An 18,862-nucleotide genomic window follows, 5' to 3' on the forward strand; every position below is an offset into this window, starting at 1 on the left:
TCTACAGACATTACTAAGAAAACAATTATCTGAATTAATCTTATATAGATACAAGTGTATATTCAAAATAATGTAGCAAAAATAAAATGCCTTGCAGCTCTGGAATTGGAACTTTGAAGAGACACTGCCAACTTATTCAAAAGAAAACATGAATGTGTATACTGAGGATGAGTACAGATTCTGTGCACCCTGAAGTCTAGCATTAACATTCATGAGCCAGTATGCATGTGTTTATAGTTTATTGCTGCTGAAGGAGAGAACTACTTACTGTCCTCAACACAGTGCTGGTGCTTAAGCTAAGCTCCCTCATGATTCTGGCTCAATCCAAATAACTATACATGTTATACTCTGACACTGAAATTATGAACAACAGTTACATTTTAAAAACATTTTAAAGTAAAAACATTCAAACATTGCAACACTGCCAGTAAAAAGCATATTTTTAAGAACCAAAATGAATTCCTGTTTCTAACCACTCACATTTGTAGGATTCATCTCCAACAGCTTCTTTACTCAGAGTTTAACCTCGAATGAAACCTGATAAAACACTTAAGGATCACATGACGCATCATACATTCAGCAAGCCAATCATACAGTCACAGGGGATGACCTTATCTAGAGGCTGTAAAGAAACATTATTTAAAATGCGTTCTTTTCTCATGACTGCTTAATGGAAAATTTATCTAGTATTTGTCTAAAGCTTTAATAAATATACACATTTAATCTTGATGTTAGCGCACACAGTGTCTGATATGCAGATTAGTGTGTGTAGAAGCTGGAAGTGGGACACTTGTTACCTGACAATGCATGAACACACAGTTAGCCCTGTTTTCAGGAACAGCCAGTTCTCTGACTAAAATGGGTAGTTTAGACAAACTTAGAACTCTTGCTAGATGAACAGTTAAACTGTGTCCAACCAAGACCTGCAACACCAAGGTATTAATAACTCTAAGTGGCAAAAATATACATTTTAATATCACAACATCACAAGACCTCATGTGTAGTCTGTTAACACCCTGACACATAAAATTAAGAATGCTGCAGCTGAAATGTAGTGCAGCAGCCATATCCATCTTTCACCGAGGCAGCATGTGCCAGTGGGCACAGACCTGAGGTCAGAGTAGGGAAGTCAGACATCTGTTGATTTGCTCAGTTTCTTTTCACTGGAAAACAAAGCACACAAACACATGCACACTTTATAGAATAAGACAGAATGTAACATGCTCACATGCTGAAATAAAATAAATATGTCAGAATAGCCGAAGTACAAGACACTTCTATGGATTCACACTGACTGTTGGAGGTCAGGGAATACTCAAACTAGCACTTCCAGTTCCTGATTCCCTCTCAGTTCAAAATGTTTGCTCTCTTCTCTTGACTTATTATTATCGCTACTTTTAAGATTAGCAAAAAAAGAAAGTTTCAGGTCTAAAGCATATTAGTTATGCTGGAATAGGTGTAGGCTGCTGGGGGATTCCCATGATGCACTGGGTGTTTCTTCTTCAGTCACCTTTCTCACTCCCTATATGTTAATAGACCTCTCTGCACTGAATCATGCTGTGGAAGAGAGCCAGAGATTAATAACAAGAATGTCTTTTATCCTGTTTTCCTTCTCTCACCCTAACCAGTCGCGGCAGATGGCCGCCCCTCCCTGAGCCTGGTTCTGCCGGAGGTTTCTTCCTGTTAAAAGAGAGTTTTTCCTTCCCACTATTGCCAAAGTGCTTGCTCATAGGGGGTCATGTGATTGTTGTGTTTTTCTTCATATGCATTATTGTAGGGTCTATTGTATTTAAATGGTGTAGATTTAAAAATATTTATTGTGGCATGTTTTACTTTCTGTGTCTCTTTTTTCAGGTTGTACACAGACTTTCCACTTCAACTAGCAGTTACACCATAGTAAAGGTGTTTTTAAGGAACATTTTAGATTGTTAGCAGGAAAACTGGCTTCATCTCAAGTGTTTGGATATCCCTATAACATATGAAAATATTTAAGAGAGGCATTCTGATAGTATAGTTGTAAAACATAACTTTATCTCTTACTTACCGTAGCTCGTCTTTCAGACGAGTCAGTTTGTCTTGCAGACGTTCATTTTTCACTTGCGTGGGATTATCCGGGACGAACCAGGCTGCTATAAACTTACACAACACTAAAACATGCTGGAGAAACACAAGAAAATATTCAGGTGGATATTTCAATGTTAAAACAACCCAGTCTGAGCAACATGTGACGAACAAACCTCGAAGAGGATGATAAAGGCAAAGCGCACAGCCAAGACCAACCAGAACTGAGACTTCAGCGAGTAGTCGTTTTCATTCCTGTAGTCTCTGTAGCTGCAAATGTAACACACAGTGTCCTGTTAATCACATCTGTGAATGACTCGTGTATGTTTACACCAAGAAGAGTAATTCTGCTTGGTGTTATGTTAAAACATAACATATCTGTTATGTTTTCACCTTGTTGTGAAGCACTTTGGTGTACCTTTGGTTTTAAATGTGCTATATAAATAAAGTTGTATTGTATTCTCACCTGCACTCTGTGACACTGAAGTTATGGCTTTCCCAGGGATTTATGAATGCGTCGAAGTTTGAATTATTCATATAGGCTGTTGACAGAGTGTCATTAATGTAGCCCTCCATGCAGCTGCAACAAGAGCACAAAACACATGAGATGACACAGAAACCAGTCATCTCACATCTTCACACTTTTCTCTACCAGGTGAAATCTGACTGACTCTGTGTAATTGAGCTTTCCCTTAGCACATGGGCCGTAATGGTAACGATAGACAAGTCGAGGAATAAAGTCCGATGTGATTCCAATAACCAGACCATTAGCGATCACTGCCAGCACACCAATGGCCTCCAACAGCTTTGTCCACACACCTGCAGACATATTAAAACACACAATATACAAAATTTTCACTCCACATTGAATGTTTTGTGCTGACTTATAATGGACATCAGTGAGTTTATTCCAAGTCTTTTGATATCTTATTGCTATAAAAAACATGAATACTGAAACTTTGAATTATAGATCAGTTCATGAGCATTTGGAAACTGACGTCATTTTGCGCATAAGTCTCTTAAAATGACAGACTATGGCTTTATTGGATTCTAACCAGACAGGCTTGTTACAGGCACAGCTGCACTTATAACAAGCAAAAATGAAAATCTGAAAATTGGGGACTGTATATAAAATTGGCTGTAAGTCTCTAATAGTTAATGCAGTAGTTCTGTTGAATCCTTGAAACGTTAAAGTCTGCACTTAAAATTCACTGTAGTGGTGTACCATGTCATGGTATAAACCCTTAAGCACCTAACTACATATAAAATGCCACACAGCTCACCGATGTCATTAGTCTTCTTGGGTACCAGTCGTTGCTCCAGGCGGACCATTTTGATAGCATCCAGACGGATCTCAAAGATGTTGTTGATGAGCGCTAAAAGGGGTGCGAGGGGAAATGCTGCCACGAATATGGTGGTGAAACTAAATTGGATCACTGGACAACACAGACATGAGAATTCAATAGATTTGAAGTCATTTCAGAAAAGAGGCAGTATTCATATTTGTTTCATGATGAAAGATAAAAACCATGTGTAGAAAAATTATTTTCGCCAGTTCAACAGTCAACTCAGGGCACTTTATGATTTAAGGTAGAGATCGGAAAAACCTCCCTGGCGCCAGAACCCTGGCGATCAGATGATCCCTCTGTTTAGGAAAGATATGAAGGACATGCTGGTGCCCAGTGATGTCCACTGGAGCAAAACCTGCAACTGATTCAGTTTTTCTTTAAGCTGCATATGCTCATGACTGTCCTCCAACATTTAACCTTTGCACAAACATATCACATATGTCTGGTACTTCTCACTCAGGTGCTATTTGTGTGAGAAACAATTTACCCTATAATCAGTGAGTTGTTTTTTGAAGATGTGGTCAGAAAACTAAGAGCACCTACCCATTTCCAAGAATTCATTGAACAGACTGAAGGCATCACTGCTGGCCAGGTGGTAGTTACGCAGCCAGTCACGAAGTTTGCAAATGTCACATGGTTCAATACATCCATTTTCATCTCGACAAGCCTTCCTGTAACAGTAACCGCATTTCCTCTCCAGCTTCTTTGCAGCTTTTTCATTCACAAGTCTTTTGCACCAGCTGGAAACCATACCAATGAAGAAATACAACACATTAATAACACCATTTTTGATGAGGTCCTGTAGATGATGAGCCATTTCCTTAAAGGAGAACTGTAATGAAAACAGCACACTTACGGTATTGTGAACTCAATGATGTTGTTGAGAGTCTGTTTGAGCAGCATGATTACAGCCATCTGGATGAAGAGGTCTGTCAGACAGCCGCTGGGATGACACTAGAAAACACACGACAATAATGAGTGTTAGCACTAAAAAATATATATGGATGTTTGATTATTTCGGTGTACCCCGCCTCTCGCCCTATGACAGCTGGGATAGGCTCCAGCGCCCCCCGCGACCCTGAAAAAGATAAGCGGAAGCGAATGGATGGATGGATGGATGATTATTTCCTTACCTCTTCCAGTCGATACCCAGCGAGACGCACATAGTTTCCTGGATGGCCATTTATCCTGTGACGAGACAACGTCACATAAGCAATCAGCTGGGGGGAACCTCTAAATGTATGTCTGCTATGGTTATAATGCTCTCAGTATCATATCAGAGTAATGACAGTATGGTAAGTGTACAGTAACGTACTCTACACTATATTCTGAGTGTCTCTGTGAGGAAGATCTTACAATAAAAGAGTTCATCAGCTGACGATTTTCTAGCTGACTGTTTGCATTAGAAAATTTTATTTTACCTTCCAGGTTTCCAAGATGTTCATTTTTTATATATTTTAAAAATAAAATACTTTAAGCTACAAATACATTTGAGTCTGAACAATGACAAGTTGGATATTTCTATACATAACAATGACTAAAACATAAATAATAAAAAGTAAAAATCTAACTTGGTTTGCTGTCAAAACCCAAGATCATTAATAAGCAATCATTTAAGCTCTACTTTGTCTGTCATCTTGCAACCCTTAATGTTTAAAATAAAAAATAATAATAATAGTAATATGACAGAGTACCTGCCCAGAAAAAAGGCCACATAAAAGAGAGAGGAGAAGAGGGTGAAGAACTGGAAGGTGAACATCTTGACTGTGAAGCTCCTCTCGGTAGCAGCAAGTGAGTTCAGCTTCTCTGAATATAAACACATGCACAGACAAACAAAATGTCTTATATTTAGTTTTCTCAGGAAGACATGTCAAAATTATGTTTTTACACATGAATGAGCAAAAATATAATGGCCTGCATATTACTGCCACAGACTGAACATGGGCCTCAGAGGGTGTGCTGTGGTTGCTGCCACCAAGACAACAGGTGCTTTAAAGCATTCATTTTACGATTTGGAGCTTTAGCTGATCACACCTGTTCCAAAACCTCCCCCTACACCAGTAGCCAGTCCAATGATTAGTCCCCACTTTGATCAGCACCACTCTTTAAGAGCACCCACAAGCTTTCCATTTCCTGTCAGTAAACATCAGCATTTACTGACAGGTTTTGCTTTTCCATCTCATATACCAGAAGGCCTTCAGGGGCAGAATCAGATGATCTGTGTTTTCCCCTTTTTCTGATTAGTCAAAATAGTCTGGCTCAACTGTGAATATATTAATATCGTTATTATTTGCAGTGAAATAAATTGGTTCTCACCGATATCACACAACTTCAGGGAGACCCATCTGTTGACCTACAGGTGGAGTTAAAGGTAAGACACAGAACAACTTAATTATAGGCATCACATTGGTTGAATCCATACAGCAGCACTTTTTCAGGAGATTCCAGTCAAACTGTCCTCTGTGTCTTTCAGTTTGAAGACTATATGTAAAGGTTTTTTGTCTAAGGGGCATTATCAGTTGAGTTCTATAAAAGGCAAAAAAAAAAAAAACCAAAAAACCAACCTGTTTTAAATTAGTCTGCTTTTGCTTTAATCCCCCTGAAGTCATGCTGCTCTGACTTTCTGGACTGTTGTATCTGATCTCCGCGACTGTGTCACGCAGCCATTTGAATATGGGGAAGCTGACAAAATTGCATAGAGCAGTGCTTATAAAGGCTGGCACTGGCATGCTAAATGAGGATTATGTTGATTTGGTCCAAAAGAATGCTGAAAAAAATTCTAAAAGTAATATGTAGGTATATTTATACACTGACAAACAGACCCAGAGCTCTCATGACTAGTGATGACCCTTGAACTAAATGTTTGGTCAGCTTGACCCAGAGGGTGAGGTTTTTGGTCCAGACAACGAAAGCATTGGTGGACAAATTACATCAGGTGTTTTGATCACATCTTGTATATTGACCTGTTAGATCAGTTTCAGGGGCAGGATGAATGCTCCGATAGCTGCGAGACGCTCGGGCACAACAAAATTATTCTACTCAGTTTTACTGGCTGCCAGGACTGCAGGAAAACAAACGAAGTCAAGGATGAAGTGTGAAGACAGCAGAGACTATTAGACCTCATTGGCCCAGTCCAAAACCCTATGTAATAGTTGGGAGATTTCAAATTCCAACTGAAATGCAACTTCATGGGTATTGGTAAAGTTAAAAATAAGGAGAGAAGTCTAATGAGCTTGGAAAGAACGTAACTTAAAGAAGCAACTTTCTTTCCAAGCTCCTTAGACTACCATGGATGACTGAGAACCTACACAGACAATAAAGAGAGCAAATCTCCTGTATTTCTGTTGCCAGACAATGTGGAGCAGTTTTGATAGCAAGTTTGGCAAAACAAGTTTCAAATACACTATCTTTTGGTTTTCTTTGCATGCTTTTGAGAACGGCAGCCTCTCTGTTTTAGAGGTTCACCATCAGTTGGGCCCCAGACTCATTACAGGGCAAACTTCAAAAGATGCAGTCTGTCAGAGTAGAAATGAGAGAGAGAGAGAGAGAGAGAGAGAGAGACACAGACAGACAGAGAGAGACAGACAGACAGAAGAAATGAGGCTGAGGCCGACTGTTCACTTGTGCTCTAAGTGAACACTCAAAGCACTTTATACTTTGAATGTACTTAACATGCTAGGAGATGTTGCACTTTGCAACAATGAGCAATCAAAGTGGTCCCCTACTGCAGTACCCTGGATAGTACTGGTATTTTAAGCTGTTTAAATGGAACATCCTCTTCCTGTTGCTTTCATTCTGCCAACACTGAGTGATGAAGATCCAGGTATACATACGCGGGTCATGATCTGAATGGTGATGTAGTGCAGCACAGCTCCAAGAAAAACAGATACAAGGTTGGCGTTGTCTTTCAAAAAATCCCATTTACTTTCAGACATCAAGGGGGCAGCAACAACTCGAAATACCACAAGAGCATGAGCGAGGCCAATAATCAGCATCAACTGCAAAACAATCACATCAGCAGATTACTTTTATTCAATAGGCCACAATTTCATTTCAGTTTTGTTTTTGTTTTTTATTTTAAAAGTCTGATTTTTTATTTTCCATAAATCAGGTTGATGTTCTTGTCCTTCAAGATCAATCCAGATTCTCCACCTGATAGTTATATAGTACTACAGTTCTTGTTTCAGGATTTTAAAGTGGTTGTGAGCTGGTTTTAGTCAGTGATGTGTCCTAGAGTTTCTGAGAATTTTTTTTGCCCTTAATCACACCAGGGAATGCTCCACACAGGCCCCATCCCAAACTCCATCCACAGAATGTTCAGTTTTACATATCACATTACATATTTAGAGGTTTAGCTGTATGATGCATGGTCCAGGTCTCTTACCATGAGTGTTACCAGGATGAGGACCAGGGTACTCTGCAGATAGGAGTGTCTGAACTGTTTAGCTTTACAGTTTGGATCATTCACTAGTTCCATGATCAGTTCCTCCTGATGAGATACACACGCACGCACACACAGATATTTAATCCACATTAAACATATATAAAGTACAAATTTGTGGAGAAAATATAAGGGTTTTAACAAGAGCACTAAAGGTTGAAGATGACAGAAATAACTTTATGTGACAAATGAAATTTCTTATCACTGCACACTGGTGATGATTATCAGCTGATCAGAGCAAGTTCTTTATGCACACATGAATACACAGTCTTGAACTGTGTATTCATGTGTGTATTTTGATATAAGTGAGAATAATAATCTTGCTATAATCTATGATGGTAGCCACACGCGCAGCAGTTGCAGTTGAGCAAAGCAGACACATTGGCCACTGTGGCTCAGGAGGTAGTCAGTAAAGGTCAGTGATTTGATTCGTGGATACTCCAGTCTGCATGTCAAATTATCATTGGGCAAAATAGTGAACCCCAAGTTGTCCCTGATGGATCCATTTGATCAGGGATGGGGGAAGTGATCCGGGCTCCAGGGCTCGAGGGCCGGTGTCCTGCAGGTTTTTGTGTGTGTGCGCGTGTGTGTCCTTGATTCAACACAGCTCATTTAAATGGCTAAATTACCTCCTCAACATGTCTTAAGGTTCTCCAGAGGTCTGGCAATGAACTAATCATTTGATTCAGGTGTGTTGACCCAGGGTGATATCTAAAACACTGTCCCTTGAGACCTGGAGTTGGACACCCCTGCTCTATGGCACTGTGGGCAGATTTGCTGCCTCTGTCGTGACCAGATGTCGTTGCACTGTGATCAAAATCTTTAAATTAATTTCTGTCTGCCTGGTGTGTTTTTTCAGTCCCATCATCTCCATCTGACTTTATACAGTTGGAGAGCTAGTTTGATCTTAATAGATGATGCATAATCTCTCGAATTGGCTTTCAACAGTCACACCAGACTGAAAAATATAAGCCCAAGTTTATGAATCCCACCTGTTAAATAAACTTTTTGCCAGAAGTGGAGTTGCTTCACCATGATAACTTACTGCAAAATGTTTTATTTTTCTAATATTAAAAAGCTGATAGGACTTTACAGTCTCTACCAACTGTATCACATGATTCTAACTGCCCCTTGATGCGAATTTTGTCGTGATTTGGCACTATACAAATAAAACTGAATTGAATGTACACTAACATATGTAGAGGCCTAACATAGTACCAACAACACTTACATAAAGTAGTTCCTTAATTAATGTTACTCAATTTACAGACAGAGTAGAGAACTGACTGAAGGAGGAACAGACCACCCCATCTCTAATATTTAGGTTTGGGAAATATCTTTTTTTTTTTTTTTTTCCAGGTTCAGATCAGTTAATAAATTTACACCGTTTAGGGCACAGTATTTTTTAAATTCTTCCCTCACATCCACCCAGTCATGGCAGATTTCTGCCCCTACTGAGCTTGGTTTGCCAGAGTTGTTTTTCCTTTCCACTGTTGCTAATGTGGGGCATCTAATTGTTGTGGTTTTCTCTGCATTACTGTACGGTCTTCACCTTACAATATAAACCACCTGCTGTTGGCATTTGGCAATATCTAAATAAAACTGAACTGGTTTTAGTTTTTTCACTCAGGATGGTTTTTTTTGGTTAACAATCCACTGAGATCAGTGAATGAATGTTCATGGTTAAGGTAAGTCAGTCATTATATGAGAGCAGACCCCAAACTACACTATACAGGGTGGGCCATTTATATGGATACACCATAATAAAATGGGAATGGTTGGTGATATTAAAGTCCTGTTTGTGGCACATTAGTATATGTGAGGGGGCAAACTCCTCAAGATGGGTGGTGACCATGGTGGCCATTTAGAAGTCGGACATCTTGGATACAACTTTTGTTTTTTCCAATAGGAAGAGGGCCTATTACAAACTCCAGCTACTGCAGCATCTCAATGAGGATGACCCAGATCGGCGCACAGAATTTGCAGAATGGGCAAAACAAAAATTGGAACAGGACCCTCAGTTCATGCAGAAGATTTTGTTCAGTGATGAGGCAAACTTTTATGTGAATGATGAAGTTAACAAACAAAACCACCGCTATTGGTCTGACACTAACCCACATTGGATGATCCATCCAATGTGGGTTAGTGTCAGACCAATAGCGGACTGTTGGAACAACAAAAGTGATGGTTTGGTGTGGTATATGGGGTACAACAATAGTGGGTCCATTCTTCATCAATGGAAATCTCAAGGCCACTGGATATTTGAAATTGCTATATGATGATGTGTTTCCCCCTTTATGCACTGAAGCTGGCACGTTCCCTGAGTTTTTCCAGCAAGATGGTGCACCACCACATTATGGGTGCCAAGTCCGAGCATTCCTAGATGAACAGTTTCCTGGAAAGTGGATTGGTCGTCGTGGGCCAGTTGAATGGCCCCCAAGGTCTCCCGATCTGACCCCCTTAGACTTTTATCTTTGGGGTCATCTGATGGCAATTGTCTATGGTGTGAAGATACGAGATGTGCAGCACCTGAAACTACGGATACTGGATGCCTGTGCTGGCATGTCTCCTGCGGTGTTGCTATCAGTGTGTGAAGAGTGGGAGAAAAGGGTTGCACACAATGGGCAGCACAGTGAACACATTTTATAAGTGGTCAGAAACTTGTAAATAACTCATGAAAGAAAGTTACGTTGAAACCAAGCACACCATTGTTTTTCTTGTGACATTACCAATAAGTTTGATGTGTCACATGGCCCTCTTCCTATTGAAAAAACAAAAGTTGTATCCAAGATGACAGACTTCTAAATGGCCACCATGGTCACCACCCATCTTGAGGAGTTTGCCCCCTCACATATACTATGTGTGCCACAAACAGGACTTTAATATCACCAACCATTCCCATTTTATTACGGTGTATCCATATAAATGGCCCACCCTGTATAACATTTTATTGTATGTAGACACAGCAGATTGTAATACTGACATGTTGGTAAGTTAGACAAAAGGTCTTACCTCCTCCTCACACCAGTCATAGACCTTCCATTTAGAAACATGTTTAGCTCTGTGTCTCTTCCACAGCTCCAAGAATAGAGTGGCTAAAATGATACATTTTAATTCACCCAAAAGTACAAAAGAATCAGACGTCAGATCCAATTTAATTACACATCACAGATGATCATAGACTCACCCCAGATTGCCATGAACATTGCAAAAGCCACAGTGCCTTCATTGTCAAACAAATGTGTGACCTGTGCAGACACAACACGTATGTGATGAAGAGCAAAAATAATAATTACAATCACATCAAGACAGGACTGTTACCTCTTCACTTAGCTCTGTATCACTGGGGGCAAAAAAAAAAAAAAAAAAAAAAAAAAAAAGGGACTTTAAAGGGTTTTTGCAGCCAAAAGGAAGAAATACTGTAGGGAGGTCTCACAGACTAATAAGATTATTCCATTACTCCTGTTACACTTTACAGCTGGTTTATTTTTTGAATGTTAAATTATTTGAACTGTTTATGCATACACCTAACTTTGACATGAACTGAGACAACAAATTAAAAAAAAAGACTAACAGAAGAATTAAGTTCACCTTAGCATAGGTGCAGCTGTCTGAGAGTTGCCATGTCTTACACCTCTTTTCACAGCGAGGACACATAGTGATGTTGGAGTCACATACTTCCTTACTGGGGACCCAAAGTATTATATATGATACAATATTAGACGTTATAATACTGGTATGGCTTAGCCATGTATTTTAAATTTTTATCTTTAAGATTGTCTGAGATTCATCGTTTTGTTTGGACATGATGTTATTACATGAGAGGGTTGGTGTTGAAAAAGGCGAGGCCATAGAGAAACACTATAACACCCAGAATAGCAGCTGGTACCAGCAGTTTAGTGTACCAGGCAAGCCAAAGGTAGTACAGAGCCACCTTCTCCCCGAAGTAAGACCTGCAAGGAGAAACCAAACAAAAACATGTCAGTACACTATATAACCATGCACTTTACCATTTACCCCTTTAAAATAATGAACAAGGTCGTAAGTTTCCCTTTCTGAAAACCTGACAGTTTTCCTTCTCTGAAGAAATCCAACGTAAAATCTGTCATTGCTTTATAAAGCCATTGCAAGCGAAGTTGTTACGTTCCTCTAAAAGGTCCAGGAGATGTGGGAAAGTAACAAAAGGTGTCCGGGTTGAAAAAAGGAGACAAGGAAGCAAAATTGGTAAATGGCGAAGAAACAAATCTCCATGTTCAAAAGGTTTTTTTATTAAATTTGAAATTAATGTTTCTATTACTGATTAAACTAAAAGAGACAACCAAGCCACCATTGCCTTTTAAGGAGGGAAAACAACAAAACCCAGGCATGGTCAATACACTGAAAAGCAGGAGCAACCAGCCACCATAGTCACGGCTCACTAACTACAAAAACCAACTGGGCTATCTCGCACTACAGCTCACCTTTCTCTGGCCTTAAGTGCACATTCAGTGCAACTGGATAGTGTAGTGGCAAGACTACACACCTTTGGAGTGAGAGTTGCAAGTTCGATTTCCACCCTGTATCCAGTAAGGGTCCTGGCTAGAGCCCCCATGCTAAAACTAAGCCCTGGAATGGCGTGGCCACGTCTGCAGCTCGGATACAAGCATTTCACTACATGTTCACTATATGTTGTGCTGTGTATGTGACAAATAAAATTTAAATTTTCTTAATTGCTGATTAGAGTAAGCTGTCCCTTATAAATAGTACATTTACACAATGACTGAAACTAGCATCACTAAATGAACAATGCGCTGTTAAGTCAGTCTCTTCATCATTAATGTGCAGATAGTCTTTGATCAATGGTCATGACAGTCTGCACATTGATGATGAGACTGACGTAACAGCCCATTGTTCATTCAGCGATGCTAGTTTCAGTCATTGTGCAAATCTACTGTTTATAAGGTTGGGGAAACCTGGAGTCAGCTGAGAGTGAAGAAGTCATTTGGACGAGTGACAAAACGTTCCTCCCACTGAAAACACTACGTCCAGATGAACAGAATCACCTTTTGGGGATTATGAAGCAATTGCTGCTAGAGTTAGAGAGAGAAACCATCAAAAACAATTACAGGTATAGACTGACTTGATGTGATTGACCGGCTGTCCCCTAAACAGAGCTGTCCATCGAGCCCATTTTTTCCTCAGCTTTTTCTGCTCCTTTCTCTGAAAGACACAGGGAGGGGAGGGGGAACAAGGAAACATCAGGATTTTTGTAAACTTACAATGTAATACAATGAAATTTTTACAGCTGATTCAAAACATAGATTGAAAGCTAATGTCTTTTCTCAGAGTTTCAAATACTAAATTGTTCTCAGACAAGAGTTTCTATACTTTGCATTTATCAAGACTAAAACACATTTTGAAAAGCCATAAACATGAAGACAATACTTAATTACTATTACAAAATTAGTCATTTAATAAAATCTACCTACAGTGCTATTAATGCTTAAATTAGTAGCCAGTATTCAGTCCTTGTATTCATACTTCGTTTCTTTACTGTATTTCAAAACTGAATCTGATTTCCTAGTGAGGCTGTAGTTTGAGTAAGTTGCTTTGTACATTGTCCAAGAACATGCTGAATAAAGAGCAGCAGGTTAGGGACAGTCTTACTCACTTCATGAAGACAGAACATGGTTTCAAACACATCCTTCATTAACAGCTCTTCAAGGTTTTCTGACGCAAGAAAACATGTTTACATGAAAAAAAATAAAATAATAATAATAATAATAATAATAAGCTGCGCATTAACATACATACAGTACACACATATTTCTTCCACGTTAGCTAAAGATTTACAGAGTTACAGATTTTCTCACCTCCTGTGTTGATGTACGTGTTATGAAGGATGAAATGAACAATTCGGATCCTGGAGAAACAATAAAAGGCTCAAATTAACACATAGTAAGGATGAGTGCGTTTTTTAGGATTTATTTTTGGGCCTTTTTGCCTTTATTTGACAGTTGTTTAGTGAAGAATAGCCAGGATAGAGGGGGAGAGGTAGCAGGGAAAAACACAGAACAAAGGGCTGCAGGTCAGAGTCACACCCAGGCATTTCTGCATTTCGATGCAAGGGTGAAACCTCACCTCAAAATCCTACATACAACACCCCATAATGACAAAGTGCACAGGTTTGCTAGGTGCTTGGGTTGTTAATCCAGAGTTCTTTTGGTTTTGAGAAGGGATTATGTTATTTATTGGTTAACAGTGTTTTGTATTTCTCTGCATTTGAGTTTTATTATTATTCTGACCCCTGGTGTTGCCTTCTTATTTTATCATTTGTGTATTTCATCTTAGTTAGTTATTGGTGGTTTAACAGTACCTCTTTGTATTTCCTTCCAGTTTTCTTAGTCTCATCTTTGTGTCAGTCTTGTCTCCATGGTTGTCTGTCTGCCTCTAGTTCATAGACCCTGAACAATGTTCAGTCAGGTATGGTAAGGTAAGGTAAGTCTGATTGAACATTATGTTATTGTATGTTTATCTTACAATATTAGGGACCTTGAGGCAACTGTTGTTGTGATTTGGTGCTATATAATTAATTAAATTAAAAATTTTGGAAAAATCTTTGGAGAGATCTGAAAATGGCTGTGCATCTTTGTTCCCCATCCAACCTGATGGAACTCTGATGGAAAAAGGCTCAGCTTTAATTTTAAGAGCTTAAAACATTCCCTTCTGATAAAGCAATAATGGAGGGGGGGCGCACTGAAAGAGTAGAAAGAACCACCATATCCTCCATATCCCCTTCCTGCAAGAAAAGTCTGTCACCTGGTTGCCTGGGTGACGGCTCCTTTCTCATCTCCACACCAGTTGCAAGAGTCAGAAACTTTCAGCAGGTACTGGTAGTCTTCAAACATCGCACTGGGAGCACGCAGGCCAAAAAATTCTTTGTTGTCATGGGGAATCCTCTAAAACACACATATATACACATGCATGCATGCACGCACACACATTATCATCACTTATTCCCTCAGCTTTTGTTACATCTGAGATTTTTGGAGAAACTTACAGTGATTTGTATGTTTTTCTTTTTCAGCTGTGCTATAAAGGCTTCCTGTCTCAAAGCCTTTTGCTCATTGTCCACTTTATTGGCGACCAGCACATAGTCAAATGTTCTGTGGGTGGGCTGTTCAAAGACAAAAATAACACCACACTGTGAATACTTTACAGATAAAGTCTGACAGTTGTAACTGACTTGATTCTAATGCCTACAGATAACAACAACAAAAAAACAATTTTAAATGCTAAGTTGTCTGTTATGTGTAGACACAGCACTGCTTCATCTCTTAAGTTAAAAACTTTTTTATGCTAAATAATTTATAGGTTGGTTTAACAAAAAAAACAAAAACAGATTCTCTTAAAAAGGTACAAGGACTGGACTGCAAATGAGTGAAAAGGCAGCCAATGTCCAAAGAAAACCTTTGACAGACCTTCAGAAAGCTGTACAAATATTGATCAAGAGCACTTTTGACAAAATGTCTTGCTCCTTGGAAGCAAAATATAAAGAAATGAGGGCTGGCTCATGACTTTTGCACAGTACTATATATATATATATATGAAACACTGAGCTCCAGGAAAATGGGAACATTTAACCAAGATAGAGCATGCAAATGAGACAAGAGACAAATAATTTCAGAGTTTTATCCTGAACATAAGCAGGAGATAAACCTGAATGGGTCCACGTCTGATGTCACACAGCTTTGTATATTTTATGTCTGCATGTTACAGATGACATTTGTCTGCTGTTATCTTGTTAATGTAGGAAAGCTTCAGGTGAGCGGAGGGAGAGCGACAGCAGATTCTTACCAGCGAAGGAAGTAAAGGCTCAGTGTCATCCTTCTCGCTGCCCCACAGCTCAATATTTTCCTTGCACACAAACACACATAAGCAGTCAGTACTGAAATATACTCCACCACATGATATCATATTACACACATTTGCAATATATTGGAGACAAATTGAAGCAAAAGGCCTCTTTCAATCTTTTGAAACCAGAATTCACACATTTTGAAGTGAGAGTTAAACTCATAAAGCACAACACATAGTTTGTCACTCAATGCTCTCCTGTGTGTAGCTGTTACAGTGTGTCATAATAGTGCTACTATGAAGCAGTAACTGGCTCATTAAGGTCACCTGGAACAACTTTGTAATGTGCTATGTATCTTCACACTATGAAAGCGGGAGGCCATACCCATATATCTAATGAATAGTAACATACTTACTCATGACTAAATACTGGAAAAGCAATACTTACAAGCACAGCTGCTAGTTATACTGCCTGGAGGATTTTCTTTCTTTAGCTAAAACACTGTGATTCTGAAATATGAATGTTTTTAATTTCCACAGTTTTGGAAATATACTTCATTGTTCATCTCTAAAACATGCAGCTCTGCACCTGTCCATGTTTGAGACTGATCATCTGTTGCTAACAGCACCCTCTTCATGTGAACACACACAAACCACTTTAAACACCATTGTATTCAACATTTACCACCAATCTGTTTCTGTTCAGCTTGTACAGTCTGTAGCTGGCGTTACCAAATGTATACCAAAAGGTACATTGTGCTTATTCTTCACAAAGTCTTCAGGAGCTCCAAATGAAGTTCCACATTTAATGTTGAACTGGTTTATTATTAACGCCCTTTCCTTTTCTAATATTTTTCATGTACTTACTGGTAAAAAAAACAAAAAACAAAGAGTACTAAGACCAGTGTGTATTTATTGTAGAGGTAGAGCATTCACAGCAGGTTGATCTAGACCGATAGCCTGCTTGTCATTGACCTGCCAGTTTCATTTTCATTAATCAAGCCATCTGAAGAGAGTCCAGAGTCCAGTTGACATCATTACTAATGTAAATTTAGTTTCATCAAATCATCCAAGGAGAGCAGCAATAACACACGTTTATTATAGTCACCGTTTTTCCTGAGTGGAAGCAGAGTTTCAGTGACAGAGTTCTAATAAACATTCGTACATTTGTAAAGGCAAAGTTTAGTAATATGAGCAGAATGTCAGACTGTCCTCTCAGGCCTGTGGCTGCATGCAGGCCCAGACCTGCCCGATGCTCCTTTGTTTCTGCTGCTTGTAAAGCCTGTAGCAGGGTTAAGTGGCTCACAGCATTCACACAGTTACTATCTGTCAGTGGCAACCTTTAGCATGGGTGTGACCCAGTCCCATCACAATCACAGTCTAACCTGAAACTGATTTACCAGCTATTGGGTTACTTTCTTTAGATGCAACCCTGGAATATCCTGCTTCTGAAATACAAATACCGTGTTTTTAGTCACGCCCGGTACTACATGTCAAGTCAGTAGACTCACCTGGGATTTTTCACACTAAACTAAGAATCAAGCCTCACAACAAAAGGACAGGGTGAAATAATCTGAGAGTTGCTAAAGACTTTCCTACAAATCAATAATAAAGCAGTATTTTCTTCGTGGACATGATTTCATTCAGCTGCATTTCTATCCAGGTCAGTTTCCAGTAAAAAGCCAGAGTGGTTTCACTAATTCTGTGACGCCCCAGCTCTGTCAGAGGATGAAAACACTAGTACTCTATTTACCTCGACCTTCTTGAAGAACATGCTGAAAGGTGCTTCAGAGCAGATGTGAATTCAGTCTCTCCACACTTGTCTCTCCATCACTGCCGCAGAAACTTTGATGTAAACTCTTTTTAAACCAGCTCGTAGCGCTTCACTTCCGCATATTTTAGCTCCGTGTTTGTCCGTGTGGAGGTACAGGTGTGCCTTTTTACCTGTGGCGCTGACGTCACATTTCAAAACGAGACTGTTGCGTTCAGGTTCCCCGGGAAGTGTAGTTCACGTGAGCATTCAAATCCTGAGAAAAACAGTACCTGTTCTCTGATCTGTGTTTGGCAAACTCAGAGACGTTAACCAGTGTACACTTTTAAATCTGTCTGAGTCAGTGTACGCCACACTACTTTTCATTTCAACTGTAAACAGGGTTCTGCTCTTGTTAATGCTTTAACTTTGGTTTTACACCAATGTCATATTTATCGGTTTTTCCAACAATGATATATGACACAGGGCTATACAGCTATATATTTGCCTGTTAACTTATCAAATTTATACTCAGTGTAATTAATTCTGTTGTGCTCTAAACTGGCCACACAAGTTCACCAAAGTCCCAAACTAACATAATAATTGTTGTGTAGGTCACCTCCTCAACCATGTAAGCAATAGCAGCTGCAACAGAAGGAGTCAGTTAGAGAGCGACATTAAGAATATTCTTCGGAGAAACCCTCAATCTTTTATTTTGTTTCCTCACTTTGAAATTCACAGCACAGCTTATTTATATTTGATAATTTAAAATAACAAGAAGACTTCCTCTTGTGTCCTTTGTGAAGGTGTCCTCTTCTAGAGTACATGCAGCCCAAACTGCACGGATGTCTTTTCACAGAATCTAAATAAAATGCAATGCCTGATTCATGGTTTCAGTTGGGGAATCTGTAACTGTGAATCCAGCTTGTTTGATGAAGCGTCAGCAGAGTGAAACTTGGAGCTGGTCTGTTTACATGCCATGTTCCTGTCCATGAGTTTTCTTCAGCAAGCCAGGCTGCTTCTTGGAAAGACAACCTGAACACACCTTAAACATTGTCTGAGTTACTAGAAAGCAGCCTTTCTTGTTTTAAAAAACAGAATCACATTTAAACCTTGTCATGAGTCCGTAACCATGACACCAAACAGCAGGAACACTATTCCTGCACAGCAGCACACAGTGAAAGGCCTCTGTCTTTTTCATGTTTAACAACACATTTCTAATTTGCAGAAGATAACAAAACTGTCGTCATCCCTAAAGTTGCCATGCAAAACTCCAGTTATAAAGCCAGCAGGTCAAGTACAGCACCATTACAGCATCACTGATACAGTCTGTATGCAAACACAGGCTGTTAAACACTTAGATATGTAGGAAGAACTGTAACAGGGTGTGTGCACAGACACACACTTTGTAATCATGGTATCCAG

The 18,862-nt window shown here is 39.4% G+C and overlaps 1 protein-coding gene across 3 annotated transcripts; it reads right to left on the reverse strand.

Moving 5' to 3' along the window:
- Positions 1-224: 224 nt before the first annotated feature.
- On the reverse strand, positions 225-17,643 carry ano9b (anoctamin 9b). Of its 3 annotated transcripts, XM_005464746.4 has the most exons (24): positions 17,441-17,643; positions 15,688-15,747; positions 14,891-15,007; positions 14,650-14,789; positions 13,704-13,753; positions 13,502-13,560; positions 12,971-13,050; positions 11,670-11,804; positions 11,443-11,536; positions 11,039-11,099; positions 10,864-10,946; positions 7,795-7,899; positions 7,244-7,408; positions 5,727-5,763; positions 5,105-5,216; positions 4,544-4,598; positions 4,267-4,364; positions 3,954-4,150; positions 3,345-3,497; positions 2,733-2,880; positions 2,528-2,641; positions 2,238-2,331; positions 2,045-2,157; positions 225-1,163 (listed from the first exon to the last, which is right to left on the reverse strand). In XM_005464746.4, the coding sequence occupies exons 1-24, from the start codon at positions 17,459-17,461 to the stop codon at positions 1,130-1,132; spliced, it is 2,325 nt and encodes a 774-aa protein (XP_005464803.1). In that variant the 5' UTR covers positions 17,462-17,643; the 3' UTR covers positions 225-1,129. The 3 variants fall into 3 exon arrangements, with proteins under 3 accessions (XP_005464803.1, XP_019204004.1, XP_019204027.1); XM_019348459.2 differs by lacking the exon at positions 7,244-7,408 and having other exon boundaries at positions 17,441-17,642; XM_019348482.2 differs by lacking the exons at positions 13,502-13,560; positions 15,688-15,747; positions 17,441-17,643.
- Positions 17,644-18,862: the final 1,219 nt, after the last annotated feature.

The sequence above is a fragment of the Oreochromis niloticus genome, linkage group LG1 (genome assembly GCF_001858045.2).
Source record: "Oreochromis niloticus isolate F11D_XX linkage group LG1, O_niloticus_UMD_NMBU, whole genome shotgun sequence".
In the NCBI taxonomy this organism is placed as follows: Eukaryota; Metazoa; Chordata; class Actinopteri; order Cichliformes; family Cichlidae; genus Oreochromis; species Oreochromis niloticus.

What these genes read in the sequence shown, in the direction of transcription:
- ano9b (XM_005464746.4), bottom strand. Translation starts at nt 17,461, where the DNA reads ATGTTCTTCAAGAAGGTCGAG. An exon ending in AGAAAAACATACAAATCACT is followed by an intron (nt 14,790 to 14,890) that starts GTAAGTTTCTCC and finishes TGTGTGTTTTAG; the next exon opens with AGGATTCCCCATGACAACAA. An exon ending in ATGACTGGTGTGAGGAGGAG is followed by an intron (nt 7,900 to 10,863) that starts GTAAGACCTTTT and finishes GTATCTCATCAG; the next exon opens with GAGGAACTGATCATGGAACT.